A 20,519-nucleotide genomic window follows, 5' to 3' on the forward strand; every position below is an offset into this window, starting at 1 on the left:
CTATAAAACATGAGGAAAAATGTTGTTTTTTTTAAACGAAACCGCGCAAACATACCCCCCCCGGGGAGCCGCTTCCCGCCACCGAGCTCCCCTCAGGCGGGAGCCGCGCTCCCCCCCCCGTTCCCCTTGTACGACCCCCCAAAATCCGGTGGAGCCACGAACCGTTCCGCTCCCCCGGGCGAAGAAGGAGCCGTTTCGGGTTTTTTTTTTTTTATCCGGTATTTTTTATTCTGCGACGCCGTTCAAACCCCGAATCGCCCGAGGCTGGCGGCGACGGGGGGAACGCGGGTCGGGAATCGGGAAACCGGGAATCGCGGACCACGGGGGGACCGAGACGGGAACCGAGAACCGGGAACCGAGCAGGGAACCGAGCACCGGGAACCGCGACCGGGAACCGAGCAGGGAACCGAGCACCGGGAACCGAGCACCGGGAACGGTAAGCGACCCCCCCGCCCGCCCGCCCTTCCCCCGTTACCGCCCGCTCCGCTCCCTCCGCCGCCCCGCCAGAGACTGAGACGTTCCCGCCTCTGCGCGATCGCCCCCTCCGCTTCGCCACGCCCCTCAGCTCTCCCATTGGTCGACGCTTGCCTCGGGGGTGGGCGTGGCCTCGCCTGCCCGCTCTCCACCGGCGGGAGGAGGGGGCGGGGGGGATGTAAATGAGGAAGGGGTGGGAGGGGGGGAGGAGGCGTGGCTCGCCGGTGAGTGGCAGTGGAAGGGCGGGGCTTGCGCCTGGGTTCCCCGCCCCCGGGGGAGGACTTGGGGGGCGCGGGGGGGGGGCAATGGGGGACCCACACTTATGGGGCAGGACCCACATCTATGGGGTCGGGGGACCCGGGAGCTCCTCCCCCTCCCTCCCTTAGAGCTAAAAAAAGAGGCGGAGCCAAGAGCTGGGGGAGAGGGCGGAGACTTTATTGAGTGGGCGGGGCTTTGGCTCGGGGGCGTGGCCAGCTCAGTCCCTCCAGGTCACCTCCACCTCATCTGTCCGGTACCTGGGGGGGGGGGAGAGGTCAGAGGTCACACCCCATAGATGTGGGTCCCGCCCCATAGACGAGCATCCCACCCCATAGATGTGGGTCCTAGCCCCATATACGTGGGACACACCCCCTATATGTAGGTCCCACCCCCTCCATGTAGGTCTCAGCCCCATAGATGTGTCCCCCAGCCCCACATATGTGGGTCCCAATCCTATACGCAGGCCCCAGCCCCACATATGTGGGTCCTGGCTCCCATAGATGTGGGTCCCACCCCCATATGGAAGTCCCAGGCCCACATATACGTCCCCCACCCCCATATGTGGGTTCCAGCCCATATATATGGATGCCAGCTCCGCGCATCTTGATCCCAGCCCCATGTATATGGGTCCCAGCCCCACATATGTGGGTCCCAGATGCCCGGGTCCCCGCCTCACCTCTGGGTGATCCCTGATTGGGCGAGCTCGGTCACTTGTCCCACCCTCAGCATCTCCCAACCGGCCTGAGCGATCATGGCACCGTTGTCGATGCAGTACCTGGGGGGGGGGGGGCAGACAGAGCAAAGTCCTGGGTCCCCCTGCCCCATATGTGTGGGTCCAGCCCCACAGACGTGGGTCCAGCCGCATAGATGTGGGTCTAGCTCACAGACGTGGCTCCCCACCCCATATATGTGAGTCTCATCCCCATATATACGGGTCCAGCTCCCTAAATGTGGGTCCTGGCCCCCCAGATGTGGGTCCCAGCCCCCCAGATGTGGGTCCCACCCCAGAGAGGCAGGTCCCCGCCCCATATATGTGAGTCTCATCCCCATCTATATGGCTCCGACCCCCTAAATATGGGTCCCAGCCCCCTAAATATGGGTCCCAGCCCCCCAGGTGCGGGTCCAGCCCCCCAGGTGTGGGTCCCAACCCCCAGGTGTGGGTCCCAGGCCCCACCTCTCGTCAGTGGGGCAGAGTTGGGCCCCTCGGGCCTGGCACATGGTCTGGAGCATTTGCTGGAGGCGGCGGTTACCTGGGGGGGGGAAAGCTGGACGCCTGGGTCACCCCCACCCCATAGATGTGGGTCCCACCCCACAGACCTGCATCCCGCCCCATATCTGTGGGTCCCAGCCTTGTATATGTGGGTCCCGCCCCCTACACGTAGGTCTCACCCTCTATATGTAGGATGCGGCCCCACATATGTGGGTCTCAGCTACGCATATGTGGGTCCCGCTCCCACATATGTGTCTCCCACCCCACATACGTGTCTCCCAACCCCATAGCTGTGGGTCCCACCCCATAGATGAGGGTCCCACCCCATAGATGTGGGTCCCACCCTTTATATACGGGTGCCCCCCACCCCCCCAGCCCCATAGCTGTGTCTCCCACCCCACATACGTGTCTCCCAACCCCATAGCTGTGGGTCCCAGCCCCATAGATGTGGGTCCCACCCTTTATATATGGGTGCCCCCCACCCCCCCCAGCCCCATAGCTGTGGGTCCCACCCCACATCCCTACGCCCCGCCCCCAGAGCTATAGGTCCTGCCCCTTCTGGCCCACTAGCCCCCGCCCCCTTGGGCGTGTCCCCCCCCAACGTACAGGCCACGCCCCCCACCAGCAGCAAATGGGGGGCCCGGGTCAGGGCCAACGCCCGCTCGGTCACTTCGGTCAGCATGGAGAAGGCCGTCTCCTGGCACCTCGTTAGTGTCACCGACCTCGTTAGTGTCACCACCCCCGCCCACCCCCAAGGGTCACCTGACCCCCCAAGGGTCACATGACCCCCCCAGCGTCACCTGACCCTGTTAAAATCACCCCCAAACCCCCCTCATGTCACCCCAAAACCCCTTGGGGTCACCCCCTCCCCAAAACCCCTTTAATAGACCCCAAGCCCCTTTAATGAACCCAAAATCCCTTTAGTAGACCCCAAAACCCCGTTAATAGACCCCAAACTCTCTCACTAGCCCCCCAAAACCCCTTTATTGCACCCCAAACCCCCTTAATAGCCCCCAAACACCCTTAATAGCCCCCCAAACCCATTTAGAAGCCCCCCAAACCCCTTAAGAGCCCCCTAAAACCCCTTTAATAGACCCAAAACCCCCTTCACAGCCCCCCGAACCCCGTTAATAGCCCCCAAACCCCCTTTGTAGCCCCCCAAACCCCCTTCATAGCCCCCCAAACCCCTTTAGTAGACCCCCAACCCCCTTACTACCCCCAAAACCCCCTTTAATAGCCCCCAAACCCTCTTAACAGACCCCCCACACCCCCTTAATTACCCCCAAACCCCTTTACCATCCCCCAATCCCCCTTTAATAGACCCCAAACCCCCTTAATACCCCCCAAAACCCCTTTAACAGCCCCCCAACCCCTTTAATAGACCCCAAACGCCACAAATCCCCTGCAAAAAACCCTTTAATAGCCCCCAACACCCTTACTACCCCCCAAACCCCTTTAATAGCCCCCCCCACCCCCCTAATAGCCCCCCAAAACCCCTTTATTGGACCCTAAACCCCCATCATTGCCCCCAAACCCCTTTAAGAGCCCCCCAAACCCCCCCAATAGCCCCTAAACCCCTTTAATAGCCCCCCAACCCCCCCAATAGCCCCCAAACCCTCTTAATAGACCCCCCAAACCCCTTCATTGGACCCTAAACCCCCTTAATTACCCCCAAACCCCTTTAACAGCCCCCCCAAACCCCTTTAATAGCCCCCCAACCCCCCCCCAATAGCCCCCAAACCCTCTTAATAGACCCCCCCAAACCCCTTCATTGGACCCTAAACCCCCTTAATTACCCCCAAACCTCTTTAACAGCCCCCCCATACCCCTTTAACAACCCCCCAAACCCCTTTAACAGCCCCCCCAAACCCCTTTAACAGCCCCCCCCCCCGGCTCCCACCTGAAGGGAGAAGCAGAGATCCTCAACGGTCGCTTCCCCAGACGCCAAAAGTTTGGGGGTGACGGCCTGGAGTTCGGAGAGGGGGGGGGAGGAAGAAGAGGAGGAGGAGGAGGAAGGGGTGACAGGGGTTTGGGGGGGTCCCTGTGTGTCCCCCCCCCCACCCGCGGGGTCCCTTACCTGGAGGTGGGAGAGGAGCCCGGAGAAGGAGACGTCCATCCCCTTGACCACGTAGGGCAGCTCCACCAACCGCGACCCCCTGCGGCCGGGGGGGGGGGGGCACGGGGGGGGTCAGAGGGAATGGGGGGGGGATCGGGGGGACGCCCCGCTGCATCCCCCAAGGGGCTTTGGGGGGGATTTAGGGGGTTGGGGGGGGGATAAGGGGGTTTTGGGGGGGTATTAAGGGGGTTGGAGGGGTCTTGAAGGGGTTTGGGGGGGGTATTAAGGGGGGTTTTGGGGGGGGATTTATGGGGTTTGGGGTCTATTAAGGGGGTTTAGGGGCTATTAAAGGGGTTTTGGGGGTCTAATGAAGGGGGTTTGGGTCTATTAAAGGGGTTTTTGGGGGTCTGTTAAAGGAGCTGGGGGAATATTAAGGGGGGTTCAGGGTCTATTAAGGGGGTTTTAGAGGCTATTAAAGGGGTTTTGGGGGGCTATTAAAGGGGATTTGGATCTATTAAAGGGGTTTTGGGGGTTATTAAGGGAGTTTTGGGACTATTAAAGGGGTTTTGGGTGTATTAAAGGGGTCTTGTGGGTCTACTAAAGGGGTTTGGGGGGTATTAAAGGGCTTTAGAGTCTATTAAGGGAGTCTGGGGGGTCTAATAGAGGGGGCTTGGGGTCTATTAAAGGGGTTTTGGGGGGATATTAAGGGGGTTTGGGGTCTACTAAAGGGGTTTGGGGTCTATTAAAGGGGTTTGGGGTGTCTATTAAAAGGATTTTGGGTCTATTAAAGGGGTTTTGGGGGTCTATTAAAGGGGTTTGGAGTCTACTAAAGGGAGTTTGGGGTCTATTAAAGGGGTTTGGGGGGTCTATTAAAAGGATTTTGGGTCTATTAAAGGGGTTTGGGGGTTATTAAGAGAGTTTGGGGTCTATTAAAAGGATTTGGGGTCTATTAAGGGGGTCTGGGGTCTATTAAAGGGGTTTTGGGGGGATATTAAGGGGGTTTTGGGTCTACTAAACGGGTTTGGGGGCTATTAAGGGAGTTTGGGGTCTATTAAAGGGGTTTGGGGTGTCTATTAAAAGGATTTTGGGTCTATTAACGGGGTTTTGGGGTCTATTAAGGGGGTCTTGGGTCTATTGAAGGGGTTTGGGGGTCTATTAAAGGGGTTTTGGGTCTACTAAAGGGGTTTGGGGGGTTATTAAGGGAGTTTGGGGTCTATTAAAGGGGTTTTGGGGTCTATTAAGGGGGTCTGGGGTCTATTAACGAGGTTTTGGGGTCTATTAAGGGGGTCGCCCCGCCCCCTCACCTCTTGGCCAGCTGCTCGATGTTGTAGCCGGGACTCGGGTCGTTGGAGATCTGGGGGGCGGGGTTAGAAAAAGGGGGGCGGGGTTAGAAAAGGGGGGGCGGGGTTAAACCCGGGCGGGGGCGGGCGGGCGGGGTCTCGGAAGGGGGCGGGGCCACCTGCAGGAGCCGAGCGAATCGGTCGAGGCAGTTGCCGACGGCCAGGTCCAGCGTCTCCCCGAAAATCCGGGTACCGGCGGCGGGAGAAGGCGATCACCTGGGCGGGGCCACGCGTGACGTCACGCGTGACGCCACGCCCCGTCACGCGTGACGCCACGCCGCGTCCCGCGGCACCTCCCGACGGCACGTCGCAGCCGGGGTTCGCGGCGCGTCGGCGCGTGTTGTGGCGTGTAGTCACGCGTTACGGCGTGTCACGGCGTGTTATCACGTGCCGTGGCGTGTCACGGCGTGTTACCGTGCGTCGCGGTGCGTTGCTGCACGTCGCGGCGTGTCACGGTGCATTATCGCGTGTCACGGCACGTTACTGTGTGTTACGGCGTGTTGTTGCGTCCTGGCATGTTATGTCATGTTACAGCATGCTACCACGTGTTGTAGCGTGTTATTGCATGTTGTGCGTTACGGCGTGTAATCACGCATGTTATGGCCCGTCATCGCGTGCTATTGCATATCGTCACACGCTGCCACGTCTTATCACGTGATATCGCGTGTCATCACGTGTTACCACACCCTATTGTGTGTCGTTACCTGTTATCATACCCTTTTGTGTGTTTTCACATGTTATTGCGTGTTATCGCGTGTTACTGTGTGTCACCACACCCTATAGCGTGTCATCAAGCGTTACCACCCCCATCATGCGTTACCACGCCCTATCACATGTCATGACACCCTATTGCGTGTCACCACGTGCCATGTTATGTGTTACCGCGTGTCATTGCGTGTTACTGCGCCCTACTGCATGTTACCACGCCCTGTCACGTGTTATTACATGTTACCACGCCCTACTGCACGTTACCACGCCCTGTCACGTGTTATTACATGTTACCACGGCCCTACTGCATGTTACCACGCCCTGTCACGTGTTATTACATGTTACCACGCCCTATTGTGTGCTGCCACATGTTATCACGTGTTATCGTGTCTCATCGCGTGTTACCGCACCCCTATCACGTGTCATCGCGTTGTTGCCGCGCCCTATCCCGTCATTCCACGTTATCACGCGTCATCGCGTCTTAACCGCGCCCCACCACGCCCCACCACACCCTACCCGCACGCAATCCAGTGCCGCCGCGCCTCGCCCGACCCGCGTGCCGCCCCGCCCCCTCCGCCCCCTTCCCGGGACCCCGCCCCCCGCTGGGCGGCGCCTCTGGGCGCGTCCCCCGCCCCGCCCGCACCTGGGTGTTGCCGCCGCTGACGTAGAGGACGAGGGGGTCGCGGGGCGTGGCCCAGGAGCCCGCCCCATCTCGATGTGGCCCACGCAGTGGTTGACGCCCAGGAGGGGGCGGGTTGCCAGAGCTGCGCCAGCGTCCGCGCCACCGCCGCCACCACCGCCAGCGGCGAACCCATGCCCGGCCCCTGCCGGACACGCCCGCTCAGGCCACGCCCACGCCCGCGCCCACCGGGGCGGCGGCCGGGGCGGGGCCCGAGGAAGGGGGCGGGGAACCGGGCGACAAGGACAGCAACGACAGGGGGGGTTTCCTCCCCCCGCCCCGGCCCTGAGAGGCGCCGAAGGGGCGGGGCTGCAGGGGCGGGGCCACGCCCCGTTTGGGGAGGGAGGCCCCGCCCCTTTGGGGGGGGAGGCCGCGCCCACCGCCGGCCTCGCCCGGCCCCCGGCGGGAGGGGGAGGGGGGAGGGGGGAGGGGGTCACCTTTGGTGAAGGCGATGGCGTCCAGGTCGGAAGGGCGGAGCTGGGCGTCGGCCAGGGCGTCGGCCACCAGCCCCAACAGTGCCCCCCGGTGGTGGCGCCCGGTCGGGCCGGGGGCGAAGCCTGGGGGGGTTGAGGTTGAGGGGGAGGGGGGCGGGGTCAGGGGGTCACGGGGGGTCACCCAGGGGGCGGAGCGATGATGTCATGCGGGGCTGTGATGTCACAGGGGGCGGTGCCAGGGGAGAGCGATGTCACAGGGCGGGGGAGCTGGCTGGTGATGTCACAGGGCAGCTCCCGGGGTGAGTGACGTCACAGAGAGGGGTCTCCAGGGCAACAGTGACATCACAGGGGGCGGGGCTCCCAGGGGGAAGTGATGTCATGAGGGCAGGGCGTGACATCGCGGGAAGCGTCAAGAGCCGCAGTGATGTCACAGGACGGGAGGGGGGCTGGGGGGAAGGGGGGGGGGAGTGACGTCACGGAGGGGGGGGGTCCCGCGGTGGGTGACATCACGGCGCGCGGGGGGGGGGGGGGTCGTGAGGAGAAGTGACGTCCACGGGGGGGGCGGGGGATGCGACATCCCGGCGAGCCTGCCGGCCGGCAGTGACGTCAGCGGGGGCTGTCCGCGCGGGAAAGGGGGGTACCGGGTAGTGACGTCAGGCGCCCTCACCGTGGCCGGGCGGCGTGACGTAGGTGGCGCGGCGGTTGCTGAGGATGACGCCATCGCGCACCACCCCCGCCCCCACCTTGTTGGCGGAGCCCTCCAGCCCCAGCACCGTCGGCATGGCGTCACCGTGACGTCACCGCCGCCCTCCCGCGCCGCCGCCTTTTTCCCGCCGCCGCCGCCGCCACGCGCCGCTTTTCCCGCCGGCGCCGCCCGAGCGCGTCACTTCCGGCCGCCGGCGCGCCGGAAGTGACGCGAGCGTCTGGTTACCCCACACACCCCACCCCCGCCCCCTCCGTGACGCAACGACGCTTCCGCTTCCGGCCCCGCCCCCCTGCCCGCCCGCCGGACGCACGCGGAGCCGCCCGGGCGCGCGCCGCCGCCGCCGCCGCCGCTGATTGGTCCCGGGCGGAGACCGGGAAGCGCCGATTGGGCGGGGCTAAAGGTACGGCGGGCGCTGATTGGCCGCGGGGGGGGGGAGGGCGGCGGTGGAACGGGGGGGAGCGGGGGCGGCGCGCGGGGATTAACGGGGGCGCTGATTGGCTGCGGGGGGGCCGGGGGGGGAACGGCGGGCGCTGATTGGCTCCGGTTCGGTGCCCGGTGGACGCTGATTGGCTCCGGTTTGGGCAGCGGCGAGCGTCCGTTGGCCGCCACGTGGCTACGGCGGGCGCTGATTGGCTGCGGGCTGGAGGCGGCGAGCCCTGATTGGCCGGTTCAAGCGAGGCGGCCGGCTGATTGGCTGATGGCCGCGGGAGGCGCTCCGTGATTGGCCGAGCCTTTAGCGGGGGAGGCGGGTTTCCCTCCGCGGGGCGCTCCGATTGGTTGCGGGCTGCGCAGGGGGGGGCGGGGCCCGCGCTGACGCCTCTCTCCCTTTTCTAGGGGCGGAGCTTGTGCCCGAGGGGCGGAGTCAGAGCCCGGAGGCGGGACCAGAACGCCGGCGGGGGGGGCGGAGCCTGAGCCCAGGGGTGGGGCCTCAACCCGAGGGGAGGAGCCGCAGCCCCCGAGAGGGAGGAGCCGCGGTTCGAAGGGGCGGGGCCTGACAGCGAAGGAGGCGGGGTCTGCTGCGGAGGGGGCGGAGCCTGCTGCGGAGGGGGCGTGGCCTGTGGGCGATGCCGAAGCGCAGCAAGAAGGAGGCGGCCGAGGGCGACGCCGGGGAGGAGGCGGGTGAGTCTGCACCAGTACGGACCAGTACAGACCAGTATGGACCAGTACAGACCAGTAGGGGCCAGTACGGAGCTGTACTGGCCGGTATAGACCAGTATGGGCCAGTTCAAGCCAATACGGGCCAGTACAAGGCGGTATTTACCAGTACAGGCCAGTACAGACCCGTATAGACCAGTACAAACTAGTATAGACCAGTACGGATCGCTGTGGAGCGGTACAGACCAGTATAGATGTGTCTCCACCAGTATAGACCAGTACGGACTTCTTAGTGCTTTCCTCACTCTGCTCCCAGTGACTCCAGTGCCCCCCAGTGCTCCCCAGTATCCTCCCAGTCTGGTCCCAGTCCCCTCCCAGTGCTTCCTAGTCCCCTCCCAGTAACCTTCCAGTGCTTCCAAAACCCCCTGTCACTTCTCTCCCAGTGACCCCAGTGCTTCCCAGTCCCTTCCCAGTGCCTCCCAGTAACCTCCCAGTGCCCCCAAATCCCTTCCTAGCACCCTTTCAACCCTTCCCAGTCCCTCCCAGTGCCTCCCAGTAACCCCCCAGTGCCCTCAAATCCCTTCCTTGCCCCCCTTTCAGCCTCTCCCAGTCCCTCCCAGTGCCTCCCAGTAAACCCCCAGTGCCCTCAAGTCCCTTCCTAGCTCCCTTTCAGCCCCTCCCAGTGCCTCCCAGTAACCTCCCAGTGCCCTCAAATCCCTTCCTAATGCCCTCCCAGCTCCTCCAGTGCTTCCCAGTACCCTCAAATCCCTTCCTAGCCCCCTTTCAGTCCCTCCCAGTCCCTCCCAGTAACCTCCCAGTGCCCTCAAATCCCTTCCTAGCCCCCTTTCAACCCTTCCCAGTCCCTCCCAGTGCCTCCCAGTAACCTCCCAGCGCCCTCAAATCCCTTCCTAGCCCCCTTTCAAGCCCCCCTCCCAGTGCCTCCCAGTAACCTCCCAGCGCCCTCAAATCCCTTCCTAGCCCCCTTTCAGTCCCTCCCAGTCCCTCCCAGTGCCTCCCAGTAACCTCCCAGTGCCCTCAAATCCCTTCCTAGCCCCCTTTCAGCCCCTCCCAGTCCCTCCCAGTAACCCCCCAGTGCCCCCAAATCCCTTCCTTGTCCCCTCTTCAGCCTCTCCCAGTTCCTCCCAGTCCCTCCCAGTGCCTCCCAGTAACCTCCCAGTGCCCTCAAATCCCTTCCTAGCCCCCTTTCAACCCTTCCAGTCCCTCCCAGTGCCTCCCAGTAACCTCCCAGCGCCCTCAAATCCCTTCCTAGCCCCCTTTCAGCCCCTCCCAGTCCCTCCCAGTAACCCCCCAGTGCCCCCAAATCCCTTCCTTGTCCCCTTTCAGCCTCTCCCAGTTCCTCCCAGTCCCTCCCAGTGCCTCCCAGTAACCTCCCAGTGCCCTCAAATCCCTTCCTAGCCCCCTTTCAACCCTTCCCAGTCCCTCCCAGTGCCTCCCAGTAACCTCCCAGCGCCCTCAAATCCCTTCCTAGCCCCCTTTCAGCCCCTCCCAGTCCCTCCCAGTAACCCCCCCAGTGCCCCCAAATCCCTTCCTTGTCCCCTTTCAGCCTCTCCCAGTTCCTCCCAGTGCCTCCCAGTCCCTCCCAGTGCCTCCCAGTAACCTCCCAGTGCCCTCAAATCTCTTCCTAGCCCCCTTTCAACCCTTCCCAGTCCCTCCCAGTGCCTCCCAGTAACCCTCCCAGTGCCCTCAAATCCCTTCCTAGCCCCCTTTCACAGCCCCTCCCAGTCCCTCCCAGTAACCCCCCAGTGCCCCCAAATCCCTTCCTTGTCCCCTTTCAGCCTCTCCCAGTTCCTCCCAGTCCCTCCCAGTGCCTCCCAGTAACCTCCCAGTGCCCTCAAATCCTTCCTAGCCCCCTTTCAACCCCTTCCCAGTCCCTCCCAGTGCCTCCCAGTAACCTCCCAGCGCCCCTCAAATCCCTTCCTAGCCCCCTTTCAGCCCCTCCCAGTCCCTCCCAGTAACCCCCCAGTGCCCCCAAATCCCTTCCTTGTCCCCTTTCAGCCTCTCCCAGTTCCTCCCAGTGCCTCCCAGTCCCCTCCCAGTGCCTCCCAGTAACCTCCCAGTGCCCTCAAATCCCTTCCTAGCCCCCTTTCAACCCTTCCCAGTCCCTCCCAGTGCCTCCCAGTACCTCCCAGTGCCCTCAAATCCCTTCCTAGCCCCCTTTCAGCCCTTCCCAGTCCCTCCCAGTAACCTCCCAGTGCCCTCAAATCCCTTCCTAGCCCCCTTTCAGCCCCTCCCAGTCCCTCCCAGTAACCCCCCAGTGCCCCCAAATCCCTTCCTTGTCCCCTTTCAGCCTCTCCCACTTCCTCCCCAGTGCCTCCCAGTAACCTCCCAGTGCCCTCAAATCCCTTCCTAGCCCCCTTTCAACCCTTCCCAGTCCCTCCCAGTGCCTCCCAGTAACCTCCCAGCGCCCTCAAATCCCTTCCTAGCCCCCTTTCAGCCCCTCCCAGTCCCTCCCAGTAACCCCCCAGTGCCCCCAAATCCCTTCCTTGTCCCCTTTCAGCCTCTCCCAGTTCCTCCCAGTCCCTCCCAGTGCCTCCCAGTAACCTCCCAGTGCCCTCAAATCCCTTCCTAGCCCCCTTTCAACCCTTCCCAGTCCCTCCCAGTGCCTCCCAGTAACCTCCCAGCGCCCCTCAAATCCCTTCCTAGCCCCCTTTCAGCCCCCTCCCAGTCCCTCCCAGTAACCCCCCAGTGCCCCCAAATCCCTTCCTTGTCCCCTTTCAGCCTCTCCCAGTTCCTCCCAGTGCCTCCCAGTCCCTCCCAGTGCCTCCCAGTAACCTCCCAGTGCCCTCAAATCTCTTCCTAGCCCCCTTTCAACCCTTCCCAGTCCCTCCCAGTGCCTCCCAGTAACCTCCCAGTGCCCTCAAATCCCTTCCTAGCCCCCTTTCAGCCCCTCCCAGTCCCTCCCAGTAACCCCCCAGTGCCCCCAAATCCCTTCCTTGTCCCCTTTCAGCCTCTCCCAGTTCCTCCCAGTCCCTCCCAGTGCCTCCCAGTAACCTCCCAGTGCCCTCAAATCCCTTCCTAGCCCCCTTTCAAACCCTTCCCAGTCCCTCCCAGTGCCTCCCAGTAACCTCCCAGCGCCCTCAAATCCCTTCCTAGCCCCCTTTCAGCCCCTCCCAGTCCCTCCCAGTAACCCCCCAGTGCCCCCAAATCCCTTCCTTGTCCCCTTTCAGCCTCTCCCAGTTCCTCCCAGTGCCTCCCAGTCCCTCCCAGTGCCTCCCAGTAACCTCCCAGTGCCCTCAAATCCCTTCCTAGCCCCCTTTCAACCCTTCCCAGTCCCTCCCAGTGCCTCCCAGTACCTCCCAGTGCCCTCAAATCCCTTCCTAGCCCCCTTTCAGCCACCTTCCCAGTCCCTCCCAGTAACCTCCCAGTGCCCTCAAATCCCTTCCTAGCCCCCTTTCAGCCCCTCCCAGTCCCTCCCAGTAACCCCCCAGTGCCCCCAAATCCCTTCCTTGTCCCCTTTCAGCCTCTCCCACTTCCTCCCAGTGCCTCCCAGTAACCTCCCAGTGCCCTCAAATCCCTTCCTAGCCCCCTTTCAACCCTTCCCAGTCCCTCCCAGTGCCTCCCAGTAACCTCCCAGCGCCCTCAAATCCCTTCCTAGCCCCCTTTCAGCCCCTCCCAGTCCCTCCCAGTAACCCCCCAGTGCCCCCAAATCCCTTCCTTGTCCCCTTTCAGCCTCTCCCAGTTCCTCCCAGTCCCTCCCAGTGCCTCCCAGTAACCTCCCAGTGCCCTCAAATCCCTTCCTAGCCCCCTTTCAACCCTTCCCAGTCCCTCCCAGTGCCTCCCAGTAACCTCCCAGCGCCCTCAAATCCCTTCCTAGCCCCCTTTCAGCCCCCTCCCAGTCCCTCCCAGTAACCCCCCAGTGCCCCCAAATCCCTTCCTTGTCCCCTTTCAGCCTCTCCCAGTTCCTCCCAGTGCCTCCCAGTCCCTCCCAGTGCCTCCCAGTAAACCTCCCAGTGCCCTCAAATCTCTTCCTAGCCCCCTTTCACAACCCTTCCCAGTCCCTCCCAGTGCCTCCCAGTAACCTCCCAGTGCCCTCAAATCCCTTCCTAGCCCCCTTTCAGCCCCTCCCAGTCCCTCCCAGTAACCCCCCAGTGCCCCCAAATCCCTTCCTTGTCCCCTTTCAGCCTCTCCCAGTTCCTCCCAGTCCCTCCCAGTGCCTCCCAGTAACCTCCCAGTGCCCTCAAATCCCTTCCTAGCCCCCTTTCAACCCTTCCCAGTCCCTCCCAGTGCCTCCCAGTAACCTCCCAGCGCCCTCAAATCCCTTCCTAGCCCCCTTTCAGCCCCTCCCAGTCCCTCCCAGTAACCCCCCAGTGCCCCCAAATCCCTTCCTTGTCCCCTTTCAGCCTCTCCCAGTTCCTCCCAGTGCCTCCCCAGTCCCTCCCAGTGCCTCCCAGTAACCTCCCAGTGCCCTCAAATCCCCTTCCTAGCCCCCTTTTCAACCCTTCCCAGTCCCTCCCAGTGCCTCCCAGTACCTCCCAGTGCCCTCAAATCCCTTCCTAGCCCCCTTTCAGCCCCTCCCAGTCCCTCCCAGTAACCTCCCAGTGCCCTCAAATCCCTTCCTAGCCCCCTTTCAGCCCCTCCCAGTCCCTCCCAGTAACCCCCCAGTGCCCCCCAAATCCCTTCCTTGTCCCCTTTCAGCCTCTCCCACTTCCTCCCAGTGCCTCCCAGTAACCTCCCAGCGCCTCCCAGTAACCCCCCAGCGCCCTCAAATCCCTTCCTAGCCCCCCTTTCATCCCCTCCCAGTGCCTCCCAGTGCCCTCCCAGTAACCCCCCCCCCCCGCCTCCCCCCTTCCCCGCACAGGCCGACGCCCCCCGAAGGCGGGGCGGGAGGAGGAGGCGGGGTCTCTCTACGAGGACCCGCCCACCCGGGAGGTGACGCCGGGGGGGCAGCGCTTCACCCTCAAGGTGACGTCCTGGAACGTGGACGGGCTGCGCGCCTGGGTGCGCAAGGGGGGGCTGCAGGTAAGGGCACCCCGGGGGGGCACCCAGGGTGTTGGGGGGGCACCCAGTGGTCTGGGGGGGGGGAACGCAGGGGTCTGGGGGGGGGCACCCAGGGGTTTGGGGGGGGGGGGGGACAGGGTTTTGGGGGGGCACCCAGTGGTCTGGGGGGGGAATGCAGGGTTTTGGGGGGGCACCCTGGGGTCTGCGGGGGCACCCTGGGGTCCTGGGGGGGGCACCCTGGGGTCTGGGGGGGGCACCCAGGGGTTTGGGGGGGGGGGGGCGACAGGGTTTTGGGGGGCACCCAGTAGTCTGGGGGGGGGAATGCAGGGGTCTGGGGGGGCACCCAGGGGTTTGGGGGGGCACCCTGGGGTCTGGGGGGGGCACCCTGGGGTCTGGGGGGGGCACCCAGGGGTTTGGGGGGGGGGCGACAGGGTTTTGGGGGGGCACCCAGTAGTCTGGGGGGGAATGCAGGGGTCTGGGGGGGCACCCAGGGGTTTGGGGGGGCACCCTGGGGTCTGGGGGGGGGGCACCCAGTGGTCTGGGGGGGAACGCAGGGTTTTGGGGGGGCACCCTGGGGTCTGTGGGGGCACCCTGGGGTCTGGGGAGGACACCTTAGGGTCTGGGGGGGGGCACCCAGTGGTCTGGGGGGGGGAACGTAGGGGTCTGGGGGGGGGCACCCAGGGGTTTGGGGGGGGGGACGACAGGGTTTTGGGGGGCACCCAGTAGTCTGGGGGGGGCACCCAGTGGTCGGGGGGGGGAACGCAGGGGTCTGGGGGGGGCACCCAGGGGTTTGGGGGGGGGGGACACAGGGTTTTGGGGGGCACCCAGTAGTCTGGGGGGGGGCACCCAGTGGTCTGGGGGGGGGAACGCAGGGGGCTGGAGGGGGGGACACAGGGGGCTGGGGGGCACCCAGGGGTCCGGGGGGGGCACCCAGGAGTTGGGGGGGGAGGGACACAGGGGTCCAGGGGTCACCCAGGGGGCTGGGGGGGGGGCACCCAAGTGTCCGGGGGGCACCCAGTGGTCTGGGGGGGCACCCAGGGGGCTGGGGGGGGGGTTGCCACAGGGGTCTGGGGGGGGGGCCCAAGTGTCCAGGGGGGCACCCAGGTTTGGGGGGGGGGGGGGGGACGACAGACCCCCGGGCGTCCCGGCCGAGGCCACCCAAGGGTGCTGTCGTCCCCCCCCCGTGTCCCCCCCCGCAGTGGGTGCAGGAGGAGGCCCCCGACGTGCTGTGCCTTCAGGAGACCAAATGCGGGGGGGGGGGGCCGTGCCCCCCGAGGTGCGCGCCCTCCCCGGCCTGCCCCACCAGTTCTGGGCCAGCCCCGAAGGCCGACCCGGCTACAGCGGCGTGGGGCTACTGGCCCGGCACGAGCCCCTCAGCGTCACCTACGGCATCGGTGAGACCCCCCAGTAACCCCCCCGGACCCACAAGTGCCCCCCCAGACCCATAAGTACCCCCCCGCGACCCCCAAGTACCCCCCCGGGTCCTCAAACTCTTTTTCGAAGAGCGTCAAATCTTCATGAACGAGCCCAAATTCCAGCTAAATTGCCCCCAAATCCACTCTGGGGGACCCCCAAATACTCCCCCGGACCCCCAAATAACCCCCCGGACCTACAAGTAGCCCCTCAGACCCATAAGTACCCCCCCGCGACCCATAAGTACCCCCCCGCGACCCCCCAAGTACCCCCCCCAGTCTTCAAACTCTTCTTTGAAGGACCTCAAACCTTCACAAATGAGACCAAATTCCAGCTAAATTGCCCCCAAACCCACTCTGGGGGACCCCCAAGTACCCCCCCGGACCCCCAAGTACATGCTCAGACCCATAAGTACCCCCCCCGGTCTTCAAATTCTTCTTTGAAGGACCTCAAACCTTCACGAACGAGCCCAAATTCTAGCTAAATTGCCCCCAAATCTACTCCAGGGACCCCCAAATGCCCCCCCGGACCCACAAGTACCCCCCCCGGACCCACAAGTACCCCCCCCAGACCCCATAGTACCCCCTCCGGTCTTCAAACTCTTCTTTGAAGAACCTCAAACCTTCACAAACGAGCCCAAATTCCAGCTAATTGCCCCCAAACCCACTCTGGGGACCCCCAAGTACCCCCCCGGACCCCCAAGTACCCCCTGTGACCCATAAGTACCCCCCCCGCGACCCCCAAGTACCCCCCCACTCTTCAAACTCTTCTTTGAAGAACGTCAAACCTTCACAAACGAGCCCAAATTCCAGCTAAATTGCCCCCCAAATCTATTCCAGGGACCCCCAAGTACCCCCCCGGACCCCCAAGTACCTCCTCAGACCCATAAGTACCCCCCCGCGGCCCATAAGTACCCCCCTGCGGCCCCCAAGTACCCCCCCCGGTCTTCAAATTCTTCTTTGAAGGACCTCAAACCTTCACGAACGAGCCCAAATTCCAGCTAAATTGCCCCCAAATCTACTCCAGGGACCCCCAAATGCCCCCCCGGACCCACAAGTACCCCCCCAGACCCATAAGTACCCCCCCGCGACCCCCAAGTACCCCCCCGGTCTTCAAACTCTTCTTCGAAGAACCTCAAACCTTCACAAATGAGACCAAATTCCAGCTAAATTGCCCCCAAACCCATTCTGGGGACCCCCAAGTACCCCCCCGGACCCCCAAGTACCTGCTCAGACCCATAAGTACCCCCCCATGACCCATAAGTACCCCCTGTGACCCCCAAGTACCCCCCCGCGACCCCCAAGTACCCCCCCAGTCTTCAAACTCTTCTTTGAAGAATCTCAAACCTTCACAAACGAGCCCAAATTCCAGCTAATTTGCCCCCAAACCCACTCTGGGGACCCCCAAGTATCCCGCCGGACCCCCAAGTACCTCCTCAGACCCATAAGTACCCCCCCGCGACCCCCAAGTACCCCCCCACTCTTCAAACTCTTCTTTGAAGAACATCAAATCTTCACAAACGAGCCCAAATTCCAGCTAAATTGCCCCCAAATCCACTCCAGGGACCCCCAAATACTCCCCCGGACCCCCAAGTACCCCCCAGTCATCAAACTCTTCTTTGAAGGACCTCAAACCTTCACGAACGAGCCCAAATTCCAGCTAAATTGCCCCCAGATCTACTCCGGGGGACCCCCAAATACCCCCCCAGACCCCCAAATAACCCCCTGGACCCACAAGTAGCCTCTCAGACCCATAAGTACCCCCCCATGACCCATAAGTACCCCCCCGGTCTTCAAACTCTTTTTCAAAGAACCTCAAACCTTCACAAATGAGACCAAATTCCAGCTAAATTGCCCCCAAACCCACTCTGGGGACCCCCAAGTACCCCCCCGGACCCCCAAGTACCTGCTCAGACCCATAAGTACCCCCCCATGACCCCCAAGTACCCCCCCGGTCTTCAAATTCTTCTTTGAAGGACCTCAAACCTTCACAAACGAGCCCAAATTCCAGCTAATTTGCCCCCAAACCCACTCTGGGGACCCCCAAGTACCCCCCCGGACCCCCAAGTACCCCCTGTGACCCATAAGTACCCCCCCCGCGACCCCCAAGTACCCCCCCACTCTTCAAACTCTTCTTTGAAGAACGTCAAACCTTCACAAACGAGCCCAAATTCCAGCTAAATTGCCCCCAAATCTATTCCAGGGACCCCCAAGTACCCCCCCGGACCCCCAAGTACCTCCTCAGACCCATAAGTACCCCCCCCGCGGCCCATAAGTACCCCCCTGCGGCCCCCAAGTACCCCCCCCGGTCTTCAAATTATTCTTTGAAGGACCTCAAACCTTCACGAACGAGCCCAAATTCCAGCTAAATTGCCCCCAAATCTACTCCAGGGACCCCCAAATGCCCCCCTGGACCCACAAGTACCCCCCCAGACCCCTAAGGACCCCCCCATGACCCATAAGTACCCCCTGTGACCCATAAGTACCCCCCCGCGACCCCCAAGTACCCCCCCACTCTTCAAACTCTTCTTTGAAGAACGTCAAATCTTCACGAACGAGCCCAAATTCCAGCTAATTTGCCCCCAAACCCACTCTGGGGACCCCCAAGTACCCCCCCAGACCCATAAGTACCTCCCAGCACCCTCAAAATGTCCCCCTGGACCCCAGTTGCCCCAGTTGATGCCTCGATTGCCCCAGTTGACCCCAATTTCCCCCAGTTGCCTTGGTTGACCCCCATTGCTCACCCGTTGCCCCCCAGTTGCCCCAGTTGCCCCTAACTTGCCCCCAGTTGCCCCCCAATTGCCCCACTTGCCCCCAATTGCTCCTGATTGACCCCCCATTGCCCCCAGTTGCCCCCGATTGCCCCAGTTGCCCCCAGTTTCCCCCAGTTGACCTCCAGTTGCCTTAGTTGACCCCCATTGCTCACCAGTTGACCCCCAGTTGCCCCCAATTTCCCCCAGTTGCCCCCAATTTCCCCCGGTTGACCCCAGTTGCCCTCCAATTGCCCCCAGTTTCCCCCAGTTGCCCCCAATTTCCCCCGGTTGACCCCAGTTGCCCCCAATTTCCCCCAGTTGCCCCCCTGTTGCCCCAGATTCCCCTAACTTGCCCCCAGTTGCCCCCGAATTCCCCCGGTTGACCCCCCAGTTGCCCCAGTTGCCCCCAGTCTCCCCTGGTTGATTCCCAGTTGACTTGCTTGACCCCCATTGTTCACCCTTTGCCCCCCAGTTGCCCCCAGTTGCCCCCCCATTGCCCTTAACTTGCCCCAGTTGCCCCCCAATTTCCCCCAGTTGCCCCCAGTTTCCCCTGGTTGACCCCAGTTGCCCCCCAATTGCCCCCAGATACCCCCAATTGCCCCCGGTTGACCCCAGTTGACCCCAGTTGCCCCCCAGTTGCCCCCAGTTTCCCCCGGTTGACCCCAGTTGCCCCCCAGTTGCCCCCAGTTTCCCCCGGTTGACGCCAGCTGCCCCCCAATTGCCCCCAATTTCCCCCAGTTGACCCCAGTTGCCCCCCAGTTGCCCCCAATTTCCCCCAGTTGCCCCCTGGTTGACCCCAGTTGCCCCCAATTTCTCCCGGTTGACCCCAGTTGCCCCCCAGTTGCCCCCAATTTCCCCCAGTTGACCCCCAATTCCCACCCCGTCCAGGCGAGGAGGAGCACGACCGCGAGGGCCGAGTGGTGACGGCCGAATTCCCCGCCCTCTTCGTGGTCGCCGCCTACGTCCCCAACGCCGGGCGAGGATTGGTTCGTTTGGAATACCGCCGCCGGTGGGACGTCGCTTTCCGTTCTTACCTCGCCCGCTTGGACGCCCAAAAACCCGTGGCCCTTTGCGGCGACCTCAACGTCGCTCACGCCGAAATCGATCTCCGTCATCCCCGCGCTAACCGGCGCTCGGCCGGTTTTACCGTCGAAGAACGCGAAGGTTTCGGAGCGTTGTTAGAAGCCGGATTTCTCGATTCTTTCCGGCACCTTTATCCCGCCGTTCCGCACGCTTACACCTTCTGGACTTACTTGGGCGGCGCCCGGGATCGCAACGTGGGTTGGCGCCTCGATTATTTCGTCATCTCACGCCGCTTGGAAGGAGCTCTCTGCGACAGCAAGATCCGCTCCCGCGTCTTGGGCAGCGACCACTGTCCCATCACCCTCTACCTCGCCCTATAGCGGCTCCGCCCCGCCCCGCCCCTCCGTAAGTTCGCCCTATGGCGCCAGCTCGCGCGCTTCCCGAGCCCGCCCCCCCCCTTCCTTGACCCCGACGTCCTCTGCCTGGCCAGAAACCACCCCGAACGCCCCCAAAGCGGGTTGAGGTGATGTCATCGTGGGCCGTGGGGGGGCGCGATGGGCCCGTCGAGCTCTACTTGGCCGCGATTCCGCCCTAGACGCCCGTAAATCGGGTTTAGATGATGTCATCGGGGTCTATATGGCATCACGGTGGCCTCATCAACCTCCTCTTGGCCATAAATCCCCCCTAAACGACCATAATTAGGGTTTAGGTGATGTCATCGTGGAGCATATCGGGTCACGGTGGCGTCATCTATCGCTACTTGGCCACGATTCCGCCCTAAATGCCCGTAAAATCGATTTAGATGATGTCATCGTGGCTCTATACGACATCACGATGCTTTCATCAACCTCTCCTTGACCATATATCCGCTCTAAAGGACCATAAATTGGGTCTACGTGATGTCATCGTGGTCCGTATGGCATCATAACGCACCCGTTGAGCTCTGCTTGCCTCTAATTCCACCCCGAATGCCCCCAAATTGGGTTAACGTGATGTCATCACGGTCCGTATGGCATCGTGATGCTCCCATCGAGCTCTACTTGGCCATGATTCCACCCTAAATGCTCCTAAATCAGGTTTAGATGATGTCATCATGGTCTATATGGCGTCACGGTGGCCTCATCAACCTCCTCTTGGCCATAAGTTCCCCCTAAACGACCATAATTAGGGTTTAGATGATGTCATCACAGAGCGTATCGGGTCATGATGGCATCATCCACCTCTACTTGGCCACGATTCCACCCTAAATGCCCGTAAAATCGATTTAGATGATGTCATCGCGGTTCTATACGGTGTCACGATGGTTTCATCAACCTCTCCTTGACCATATATCCGCTCTAAACGACCATAAATTGGGTCTACGTGATGTCATCGTGGTCCGTATGGCATCATAATGCTCCCATCGAGCTCTA

General features: G+C 62.8%; 2 protein-coding genes across 2 annotated transcripts; one reads left to right on the top strand and one right to left on the bottom strand.

Moving 5' to 3' along the window:
- Nucleotides 1-890: 890 nt before the first annotated feature.
- OSGEP (O-sialoglycoprotein endopeptidase) lies at nt 891-7,994 on the bottom strand. The gene is given in 14 exon segments (XM_052779308.1): nt 891-989; nt 1,409-1,507; nt 1,907-1,982; nt 2,549-2,639; nt 3,843-3,908; nt 4,020-4,098; nt 5,303-5,352; nt 5,458-5,526; nt 5,528-5,554; nt 6,690-6,748; nt 6,751-6,802; nt 6,805-6,872; nt 7,166-7,282; nt 7,827-7,994. Coding segments are annotated over 14 exon segments (1,008 nt in total). The 5' UTR covers nt 7,942-7,994; the 3' UTR covers nt 891-949.
- Nucleotides 7,995-8,832: 838 nt separating this feature from the next.
- On the top strand, nt 8,833-19,577 carry APEX1 (apurinic/apyrimidinic endodeoxyribonuclease 1). Its single transcript, XM_052779307.1, is given in 5 exon segments — nt 8,833-8,984; nt 13,780-13,940; nt 15,119-15,169; nt 15,172-15,313; nt 18,973-19,577. Coding segments are annotated over 5 exon segments (924 nt in total). The 5' UTR covers nt 8,833-8,929; the 3' UTR covers nt 19,488-19,577.
- Nucleotides 19,578-20,519: the final 942 nt, after the last annotated feature.

This window comes from Harpia harpyja (assembly GCF_026419915.1).
Source record: "Harpia harpyja isolate bHarHar1 chromosome 26 unlocalized genomic scaffold, bHarHar1 primary haplotype SUPER_26_unloc_6, whole genome shotgun sequence".
NCBI lineage: Eukaryota > Metazoa > Chordata > Aves > Accipitriformes > Accipitridae > Harpia > Harpia harpyja.